At 45.3% G+C, this 11,224-nt stretch overlaps 1 protein-coding gene across 1 annotated transcript; it reads left to right on the top strand.

The window, feature by feature from the left end:
• Window positions 1–959: 959 nt before the first annotated feature.
• On the top strand, window positions 960–6,711 carry TLR4 (toll like receptor 4). The gene is made up of 3 exons (XM_081971898.1): window positions 960–1,304; window positions 2,813–2,979; window positions 4,100–6,711. Exons 1-3 carry the CDS (start codon window positions 1,200–1,202, stop codon window positions 6,357–6,359), a joined length of 2,532 nt encoding a protein of 843 aa, XP_081828024.1. The 5' UTR covers window positions 960–1,199; the 3' UTR covers window positions 6,360–6,711.
• The last annotated feature ends 4,513 nt before the right edge of the window (window positions 6,712–11,224 follow it).

The following is an 11,224-nucleotide window of genomic DNA, read 5'->3' as shown; positions in this document are numbered from 1 at the left end:
CCATTATGTTCAAGCATTTTAAAAAGGAAGATCTTAAACTAGTAGGAGTTTTATTTCACCGTTCGTCTGGGAGGGCTGTAGGAGCTGGCCTGCATCTGTTTGAGAAGGAGGAGGTATGGGTGGCCGGGGGGAAAGAAATGCATAAAAAGTGATTTGAAAAGAGAAAAATGATGAGGAAGGAAGGAAGGATGAGAGAAAGGAAGAGAGAGGGAAAGAGAGAGAGAGAGAAAGAGAGAGAGAGAAAGAAAGAAAGAAAGAAAGAAAGAAAGAGAAAGAAAGAAAGAAAGAAAGAAAGAAAGAAAGAAAGAAAGAAAGAAAGAAAGAAAGGTTTCCCTTGTACATATGTGCTAGTTGTTTCCAACTCTAGGGAGCGGTGCTCATCTCTTTTTCAGAGTTGAAGAGAGAGAGAGAGAGAGAGAGACAAAGAAAGAAAGAAAGAAAGGAGGGAGGGGGAAGGGAAGAGAAAGGAGATTAGGAAGGAAGGAAGGGAGAGAGAGAGAAAAAGAAAGAAGGAAAAAAGAAAAAAAAAGAAAGTGGGAAAGGGAAGGCACAGGAGATAAGTAAGGAAGTAAGGGAGGAAGGGTGGGAGGGAGGGAGGAAAGAGGGAAAAGGAAGGGAAATGAAGGAAGGAAAGAAAGAAAGATGGAAAGGGAAGGGCACAGGAGATAAGTAAGTAAGTAATGAAGGAAGGAAGGAAATAATGAAGGAAGGAAGGAGGGAAAAGGAAGGGAAGGAAGGAAAGAGAAAGAAAAAAGAAAGAGGGAGGGAGGGTGGGTGGGAGAAAGGGAAAAGGAAGAGAAAGGAGATTACAAAGGAAGGAAGGAAGGAAAAAAGGAAGGAAAATAAGTAAGTAAGTAACTCTATGGTTACACTTAAGTGACCCAAAACGAGAAACCACAGTCTAGAAAGCTAGTTCCTCTTTGCCCTTCTTTCACAGGCTGATCTATGGTTCAGCAGGATATGTCGTCGAGAACTTTATGAGCAAGCTGATTTGAACTTGCCTGCCTAGTTCTCCGAAACGCTTTCTTTTTCACTCGACTTCTTCCTTCCAGAGCGTGCCTCTTGTCTTTCCAGGGGTTTCACTGGATTTGCCCCAATGAAGACTAATTTGTCTACCTTGAGGTTCCTCATCTTCTTCACCAATCTCCATTTCTAAGTCTTTTTTCCCCCCTCCACCGCCGAATGGGTTGATTTTGAAGATGCCCAGCAAGAGTGGGGTCTTCTCACGGGCATGGATCACCTTCTCCTTGGCGATGCTTTTCGAGCTGAACGTGAGAACCAGAAGCCTGAGTCCCTGTTTGGAGGTAAGGGATGGCCTTACGGGCCAAATAAATTGCAACGTCCGAGACGATTTTGAAAGAGTCGCCTTGTTATCTCAGGAGCCCTCTCTTTATTTGCTTCCTCCTATCTCCAGAAGTTGGGGGTGCTCCAACACTGGAGGTATTTTTAAACAGATGAACAGAGTTGGAAGGGACCTTGGAGGTCTTCTAGTCCAACCCCCTGCCCAAGCAGGAGACCCTACACCATTTCTGACTGATGGCAGTCCAATCTCTTCTTGAAAGCCTCCACAGATGAAGCTCCCACAACTTCTGAAGGCAACTTCTGTTCTGTTGGTTGATTGTTCTCACTGTCAGAAAATTCCTCCTTATTTCCAGGTTGAATCTTTCCTTGGTCAGTTTCCATCCATTATTCCTTGTCTGGCCTTCGGGTGCTTTGGAAAATAGCTTGACCCCCTCCTCCTCTCTGTGGCAGCCCCTCAAATATTGGAAGGCTGCTATGCTGTCTCCCCTGGTCCTTCTCTTCACTAGACTAGCCATGACCAGTTCCTGCAACCGTTCTTCAGATGTTTGAGCCTCCCTTCATCATCCTGGTTGCTCTTCTCTGCGCTCTTTCTAGAGTCTCAACCTCCTTTTTATAGTGTGGTGACCAAAACTGGATGCAGTACTCTAGGTGTGGTTTTACTAAGGCTTTATAGAATGGTATTAGTACCTCCCTTGATCTTGACTGTGTCCCTCTATTAATGAAGAGATTCAAGAAGATTTAAGAGATTTAATTTAGGAAGAGATTGGACAATCATTTGTCTCAAGTGGGTGTAGGATTTCCTGCTTGAGCAAGAGGTTGGACTAGAAGATCTCCATGGTCCCTTCCTTTATTATGTTATCTGATAATCCCAGATCAGTGGAATGGGCGTGCCTCCAGAAGCTGTGGGGGCTCGATCACTGGAGGTTTATAAGAAGAAATTGGACAATCCCTGTTTAGAAATGGTGTAGGGTCTCCTGCTTGAGCAGGGGGTTGGACTAGAAGACCTCCAAGGTCCCTTCTCTATTATTCTCATCTGATGAACTGGTAGGGTTGAAACGTTTCTCCTTTTGAAACAAATCTGGGGTTACCTTTTGCCTAGCTAAGAAATGAAAACCCCACACTTCTAAAATCATGCATTTTTAAAGGGGGGGGGCATAATTTAGAAAGTAATAGGGTTGTTTAAAGATCAAAGTCACCGATTAGTAGATTGTAAGGACCGATAAAGGAGAATGTTTGTAGCTCAGGGTTGAAATGAGGGGTCCTTGGTGCTCTCTGATCTCAGTTGTTTTCTTGTAGACATCTCATTACCCAACTAAATAACGTCATCAGTGCTAGAAGGGAGTGGGGGCTGCTCTGTGTTTATACACACAGTTCCTTCTAGCACTGATGGTGTTACTAAGTTTGGGTAATGAAACGTCTGCCAGAAAATGAACCAAGCTCAGAGACCACCAGGAACCCCTCAGATTACAAGAAAGGAAGACTTTCTATTTACGGTCTCTTCTAATTCTAGGTAGTCCCAGGTCGCTCGTACAGGTGCATGGAGCTTAACCTCACTCGGGTCCCTTCAGGCATCCCAAACACCACACAGACCTTGGACCTCAGTTTCAACCCGTTGAAAATCCTGCACTTCAATTGCTTCTCCGCCGTTTTTGCCCTGAGATTTCTGGACCTCGCTAGGTAAGGCGCTTCCAACCGAAAAGATGCGAAGATGGGGAATGGAGAGAACCGTTTTCTGGATGCATTTCCTTCTGGGAAACCCATGTCTCCGTTTCCTGCGCCCCCGACGGAGGGCAGCCGGTTGTGTGAACAGGAAAATCAGGGAAGTGTATGGTCAAGGGCAGTGACGGTGAAACCTTTTGCCACCGAGTGCCCAAACTGGGATGTGTGTGTACGGGCGTGTGCCAGAAACCTGAAGATCAGCTGGCCGGGGCGTGCATCGCTGCTTTGCAGGGGGGTTGGACTAGATGACCTACAAGGTCCCTTCCAACTCTGCTATTGTATTTGCATTTGTATTATAAACTCTGCTCCCCCCCCCTTCGTCATTGGGCCACGAAGGGTCGTGTTTGACCTAAGAAGGCTGGAGGGCGGGGGGGGGGAGAGAAATGGCTTGTTGGTGGCTGTCATCATGGCTTGGGTGGCCATAGCAGAGTGCTGATGGAGGCCACAAAGGCTGAAACGGCCCCACCTGGCTTCCTGGGCGCCTCCACGTGGCCCGTTTTTGCCCTGCAGAGGGCTGTTGGAGGCCGTGGAGGCTGAAAACGGGCTACATGGGGGCCACATGCATTCTCCCCCCCCCCCCGCAGCTTATTTTGGCTGACAGAGGCACCGTGGGCTGGTCCTTTGATATTTGCGGGCCAGATTTAAGCATCCTGCGGCCCGGATCCGGCCCGCGGGCCTTGAGTTTGACACTCCTGTTCTACAGCATAAAATTTGACCTTGACTGTTAGCAGTGGGTTGCAGGCGGTACGCCCCCAGTATGGAGCACCGGGTATCATTCCGGTACGATGCTCCAGAGAGCCTATCCATCTGCCCGCTTGAGCGCCTTATCTGTATTTGAGCTCTTCGGCGCTTCTGCAGCCGGAGCGCACAATGCCTGTGCGATGCTCCGCCGAGCAGCTGTAGCATCACGGGGAGGCTCGCGGAGGCGTCGCAAGAGGTAAGGACGCGCCGCGCACGTTTGTGTGGTGGACACCGGGCCCTGTTGCAACCGTACCGGTTGCAATGGGATCCGGAAACCACCAATGACTGATAGGTGCACCTGAAAACTTTCACCTTCTTTTCCCCTCTGTTCCAACAGGTGTCATCTCTGGAAGATCGAAGACCATGCCTTCATGGGACTCAACAGCCTTTCGGTCTTGATCCTGACCGGCAATCCCCTCCAGATCCTGGGACCAAGGGCTTTCCACGGCTTGCCTTCTCTGCGAAGACTCGTCGCTGTCGAAACCAACTTGTTCTCGTTGGCCACGTTGCCCATCGGGCACCTGACTTCTCTCGAAGAGTTGAATTTGAGCCACAACCACATCGATTCCTTGAAGCTCCCTGGTTATTTCTCCAACCTCGTCTTTCTCCGGCACCTGAGCTTCCAATTGAACGAGATCTCCTCTATCTCGGTCGGAGACCTGGATGCTTTAGCAAGCCGTAACGTGACGTTGGTGTTGTCGAGAAACGATCTAAGGCATATCGAGCGGGACGCCTTGGCGGGAATCCACCTTCGGCAACTGGTTTTGAGAGGCTGCTTTGAGGATAGAGCCGTGATGCGAGGCAGCCTCCAGAACTTATCCGGTTTGCACATCAACAGTTTATTGTTAGGAGAATACAGAGATATCGACAAAGTGGAATCCATGGACAGAACTCTTTTAGATGTCCTGTGTGACTTGCATTTACAGGAGCTCACGGTTATTGAAATGTACTCTCTAGAACCTGGAAGCACCTGCTCGCCTTGCCTCAACAATATTTCCATGGTGCGGGTGGTCCATACTAATGTCCACGAACATTTGGAGTTTCCAAGCAACTCCAACATTTCCCAACTTGAGTTCAAGAACTGCGGACTGGACGCAGTGCCTGCTACGAACCTTTCTTCCTTATCGAAGCTAAGAGTGCTTCGCATCACTCACACGAAATATCTCAGGTACTTTGAGACGTATTTTAAGGGCCTCCGACACTTGGAGACCTTGGACCTCAGCGTTAACAGGCTGGTCACTCACCTGTCCTGGGTCGGACTCCTGGAAGGGGCGCCCAACCTGAAGCACCTCAACCTCAGCTTCAACACGGAGATCAGGTTAGAGATTGAATGCAGCGGCCCAGGCAACCTGGAATATTTGGATTTGCAGCACACTGCCCTGGTCTCGCCTGGGACCGTTCCTTCATTTTTCTGTCTCCACCGTCTGATTTATCTTGATATTTCTTACACGGGCACCGCGGTTATAGCGCAGGGTTCGTTCCATGGCTTGCACAGCCTGCGCGTGCTCAAAATGGCAGGCAACAGCTTTGCCAACAATCAGTTGGTGGACAATTTCCGGAATCTCACCAAGCTGCACTTTTTAGACATTTCCAATTGCCAACTCAGCCATATCTCTCTCAGTAGTTTAACCGCCCTCCGTGAACTCCGGATGTTGAACGTCAGCCGTAATAAACTGCTGGGTCTCCACCCGGAGACCTACCTTCACATCCCTCTTCTCACCACCCTGGATTTTCACAGCAACCAGTTGGCTGCTTTGACGGAGGAGGATCTGAAGAACTTACCTGCCGGTCTGAAATATCTGGACCTCTCTGAGAATCTTTTCGATTGCTCTTGCGATCACGTGGGTTTCTTGCGGTGGGTAAAAAACTCCTCCACCCTCCTTCGGAATGTCCAATACATGCTCTGCTATAGCCCCCCGGAGTTAAAAAACATGCGAGTGATGGATTTCGTCTTGGCGTCCTGCGGGATCAGCATAACCACGGTGGCTGTTTCCGTGACCGTCGTCCTGGTCCTGATCGTCATCTCGATTCTGTGTTATAAATACTATTTCTACCTCTACTACGGCATGGTGCTCTTCCTCAGAAACAGGTCCTCGGAGGAGAAGGAGACCGTCTACGATGCATTTGTGATCTTCTCCAGTAAGGACCAGGAATGGGTGAAACAAGAACTGCAGCAACCTCTGGAAGAGGAATTGCCCTACTTCCGCCTGTGCCTTTTCTACCGGGATTTCATCCCGGGCGTTTCCATCATCACCAACATCATCAAAGAAGGCTTCCAGAGCAGCCGAAAAGTCATCGCCGTGGTCTCCGATGACTTCCTAGAAAGCCGTTGGTGTAACTTCGAACTGGAGGTGGCTCAGTCTTGGCAACTGGTGGAAAGCAAAGCCAGCCTCATCTTCGTAGTCTTAGAAGGGGTGGACAAAGCGGCCCTAAACCGCAGACTGGGGCTGTTCCGTTATCTACGGAGGAACACCTTCTTGACCTGGAAGGACCGGGACCTTAGCCGCCATGTCTTCTTAAGGCAGTTGAGGTCGGCCTTGCTTGAAGGCAAAACATGGACTGAAGATGAACTCAAGCTAATGTTGAAAAGTGGGTGATGTCTATTTTTGATGCCCAACTGAGCCGGTCAGTCTAATTTCAGGAAGCCTTCAAGAATAGGCGGTTTCACCTTTAGAATTTCCATTTGGGACTTAATATCCCATGCATGGACATTCTCAGCCATCCAGGTCATGGTTGTCCCAATGGCAGAGGTAAGCTGCAGCCGGTTTGCACCGGTTCAGGAAAACCGGTAGTTAACACTATGCACAGTTCGGCAAACTGGCAAATCCCACGACTGGCTGGCCCCGCCCGCACTCATTTTTCAGCCTGTTTACTGGGCCATATTCAGGCTGTTTTGGGGATGTTTTTGGCCCCCAAAACAGTTTGAAAACTGCCCCAAAATTGCCTGAAAAACACCCCCAAAATAGGCTGAAAAATGGGGCAGGGCGGGGCCAGCCAGTGGTGGGGATTAGCCCCAACTGGCTGAATCCTATCTTTGCCTTTAAAGCAAGTGGCTGGGAGGCGGGGCTGGGTGTGATGAGTGACATCACCTACCCAGTCACATGACCAACTGGCCACGCCTACCCAGCCAGAGGACCGGTTGTTAAGTTATTCAAGTCCCACCACTGCCCAAAGGTGCTTTTTTTTCAAGAGACCAACTGGACTTTCTGGTTTTTCTTTGAAAACCGAAGAAGCTTCTTCAATGAGAAGGGAAACGTCTTCAAAGAAAAACTAGAAAGTCCAGTTGCCTCTTGAAAAAAATGCATCTTTGGGACCTAAGTCACAGCCAGACCCATTTATTTGGGGTGTGCCCAAGCAGGGGGTTGGACTAGAAGACCTCCAAGGCCCCTTGTAACTCTGTTATTCTGAGGGACATAGAAACTATGTTAATAAGAGCAAAGGATGGTGTGTCCTGGAACGACATCCTTTGTCTTTCTGTTCTGGGAATTATTTTCTATATATGCGGTATCCAAGAAGGAGCTGATACGGAAAACACCGCATTTTGCGACATCGCAAAAAACCACCGCAAAATGCGACACCGTATTTTGGCCTCTTTCTTCTTCTTATTTTTAAATGTTCAAAATATATAAATTAATTTGTGTGACACTAATGGAAATGACTGAGGAACGTTCGTATAAAAAAGGTCTTAATTATTCCACTCTTACTTTGTCCGTGCTTAGCAAGATAATGACAGCAAGCGATGCTGGTGTGTGTGTGTGTGTGTGTGTGTGTGTGTGTGTGTGTGTGTGTGGATAATATTTCAAACTTGCAGACGCGAGGTTTAAAAACAAAGGTGCACAGGACAGCTTAGGTGTCGCATTGCTGCACCCTTTTCTCAGATGTTTGTGTGAATGTTTGCACCCTTCCTTGTGATGAAAGATCCAAAGTTTCAGACTGGCGTGAAATGACAGATTTCTAATGTGCTCCATTCACTAATTTTGGAGTAAATTGTTTTGAATTGGTGGTCGGGAATGTGCATTTTTTTTTTTTTTTGGTCTTTAGTGATTTTACTGCATCTAACGTAGAAATGCTGGCTAATCTCGACATTATATTTGCTTCTTTCTCACCCATAAACAAAGAAACAAAACCACAGATCCCAACACCTGGTCTATCTCCATTCTATTCTATTCTATTCTATTCTATTCTATTCTATTCTGTTCTGTTCTCTTCTGTTCTGTGATGTTGTATGCCATGTCATGCCATTCTCTATCCCTATTCTATTCCCTATCCCATCCCATCCCCTATTCTATTCCAATCCATTCCATTCCATTCCACTCCACCTTTTCTTCCTTCATTCTACTCTGCTTTACTCTCTCTACTCTACTCTCTCTACTCTATCTCTACTTACTCTACTCTACTTACTCTATCCCTACTTACTCTACTCTACTTACTCTACTCTACTGTATTCTACTGTACTCTACTCTACTTACTCTACTCTACTTACTCTACTCTACTCTACTCTACTCTACTCTACTCTACTCTACTCTACTGCCCTCCCATACAATCATACATCTCATTTGACCTTACTTTTCCTTTGGAACCAGGAAGGGTTGGCAAAGTGCTATCATTTGCTCTGATGATGATTGCTGTGATTAATACTATTACTTATGAGGTGCTTTTTAGCCTCTGACCCGTGGGAAAGTTGCTACATTACTCAGTCAAAATGTTTTCCGGTGGATTAAGCCAGCCAGCTCCAGCTTCGTACAGGCGCAGCCGGCTTTCAAGCCAGGGACTTATGAAAAAAAGCGAGCGGACACTATATTCTATAATGAGCTGCGGATGGCAGTTCTACATTTCTGGCAGACAAGCAACGAAACCAACATCAGAGAGGTCATTTCACAAGGTCCTCACCGCTAAAGCTAGAGAAAGAGAAAGCACCAAGCAATGTAAATATTTGTCTGAATTCCATCTGCAGAGTTAAATTTAAAAAATGAAAACACTCTTTCTGTATGTCTCTGTGTGTTCTTTTTCTCTTTAATAAAACACAGCCTAATATGTGTGTCTCTGTGTGTTTGTGTGTACTGTCATCCATCTATCTATCTATCTATCCATTCCATCCATCCAGCGATCCAACTCTATCTATCTATCTATCTATCTATCTATCTATCTATCATCTATCTATCTATCTATCTATCTATCATCTATCTATCTATCTATCTATCATCTATCTATCATCTATCTATCTATCTATCTATCTATCTATCTATCTATCTATCTATCATCTATCATCATCTATCTATCTATCCCTATCCATCTATCTATCCATCCATTCATCCATCTTATCTGTGTCTAGCTACCAAATCTCTCTCTTTATCATCCATCCATCCATCCATCCATCCATCCATCCATCCATGCATCAAAACATTGATCCAGCCATCCATCTACCATGTTTCATTTGACCCTGGAAATAAGCACTTGGCCTTATTTTGGGGGAGCTCTTATTATTTTTGAGGTGTGGGAGGCAGCGAGCATGGTCACCTCATGGCTGCTGCTGTGTTGCAATATTTTCGGGGAGGGCTTATTTTAACAAATGTACCCAGAAGCCCAATTGGACTTATTATCCGGGGAGGTCTTATTTTTGGGGAAACAGGATATCTATCTATCCATACAAGTATCCATCCATCCATCCATCCATCCATCTGCCCATCTCTATCTATCATCTATCTACTACCTACCTACCTACCTACCTACCTACCTACCTACCTACCTACCTACCTATCATCTATCTGCCCATCCCTACCTACCTACCTACCTACCTACCTACCTACCTACCTACCTACCTACCTATCATCTGTCTATCTATCTATCTATCTATCTATCATCTATCTATCTATCTATCTATCATCTATCTATCTATCTATCATCTATCTATCTATCATCTGCCCACCTCTATCTATCATCTATCTATCTATCTATCTATCTATCTATCTATCTATCTATCTATCTATCTATCATCCATCTATCTATCATCTATCTATCTATCTATCTATCATCTATCTATCATCTATCTATCTATCTATCTATCTATCTATCTATCTATCTATCTATCTATCTATCTATCTATCATCCATCTATCTATCATCTATCTATCTATCTATCTATCTATCTATCTATCTATCTATCTATCATCTATCTATTTCTCGTCATGTCTCTCGGTCTTTGATAAACACAATTCGCAGTGTAAATAAATGTCTGCATCAAATCCCACAATCCTAAGATGCTTTTTATTATTATTATTATTATCATTGTTATTATCGTCATTATAATAAAGGGTTTCTGGAAACCCACCAGCAGCTGGGGAAATGATAATAAAGAGTTTATGCTGGTTGTGTTGTTGATAGGGGAAAAAAGAGCTTGCAGAAGACAGAACTCAGCAAATAGGAGTCCCTTAGGATGTGGTGTGGCAGAAGGTAGGATAAAAGATAAGTGGTACCTTCTGCCAGTTAGAGCTGGCCTATGCACCACCAGGCTGGGTCGGGGGACAAGTAGAGGGTTATGAGGATACTAAAAAATAAAAGAGGAGTCCATTTAGTATTCCTAAAAGGTAAAGGTGGATATATATATATATATATATATATATATATATATATATATATACCCATCCATATCTATCTATATGGCTAGTTTGATGAAAAGAAGGACTAGGGGAGACAGGATAGCAGTGTTCCAATATCTCAGGGGTTGCCACAAAGAGGGAGTCAAGCTATTCTCCAAGGCACCTGAGGGCAGAACAAGAAGCAATGGATGGAAACGAATCAAGGAGAGAAGCAACCTAGAACTAAGGAGAAATTTCCCGACTGTGAGCACAATTAACCCTTTCAGGCCAGCATTGGAACCTATACGTTGCTTTTTAAACATTGCCCTGAAAATTGATATATCAATATTCCAGATGCAAATCGCAGTTCATCCAGATGTGCTGGTCTCGTTTGAGGAAAGATGATGAAGATAGGAAATAGAGGTAGCTTTAAGTATTGGTTTTGTCACTTATTCAGGAGGTAAATTCCCCTCTCTCCCCAGCTTTCCTGTTTTTCTCCAAAGGTTGAGAAAGGCCCCTATATTATTTCGATTTTTTTTTTAATTCTTAGGAATGATCAACTTGAACGCCGGAGATTAGTCATAATTCCCCTGTCAATGCTTCTTTCGACTGGCCTGACAACTCATACCTTCAAAAATCCATTAAATTCTCATCTGAATATATTATCCAAAGGACAAGAGATGGGTAGCAATTAGGATAGAGAGGACGCTGATGGATTGCTTTCTTCATATATACATTTGAATGTCATTGTAAGCTGGAGAGGAAGTTGCCTATTTCTCCCCTGGAAACGGAGACAACTGAGGGGAGCTTTGAATGTGAGCTTTGAAGTACAACTGGATGAGATGTTGGGATGGAGTACCACCACAGATGTCTCAAATATGACGGACA

Source organism: Natrix helvetica (genome assembly GCF_964273705.1).
Source record: "Natrix helvetica genome assembly, contig: HAP1_SCAFFOLD_298, whole genome shotgun sequence".
NCBI classification, from domain to species: domain Eukaryota; kingdom Metazoa; phylum Chordata; class Lepidosauria; order Squamata; family Natricidae; genus Natrix; species Natrix helvetica.
Note: the sequence above shows the minus strand (reverse complement) of the source record. Positions and strands in the feature narration are given on the sequence as shown.

Coding starts and splice junctions, on each gene's coding strand:
- TLR4 (XM_081971898.1), top strand. CDS start 1,200: ATGCCCAGCAAGAGTGGGGTCTTCTCACGGGCATGGATCACCTTCTCC. Junction 1,305..2,812: donor GCCTGAGTCCCTGTTTGGAG/GTAAGGGATGGC, acceptor TTCTAATTCTAG/GTAGTCCCAGGTCGCTCGTA. Junction 2,980..4,099: donor AGATTTCTGGACCTCGCTAG/GTAAGGCGCTTC, acceptor CTGTTCCAACAG/GTGTCATCTCTGGAAGATCG.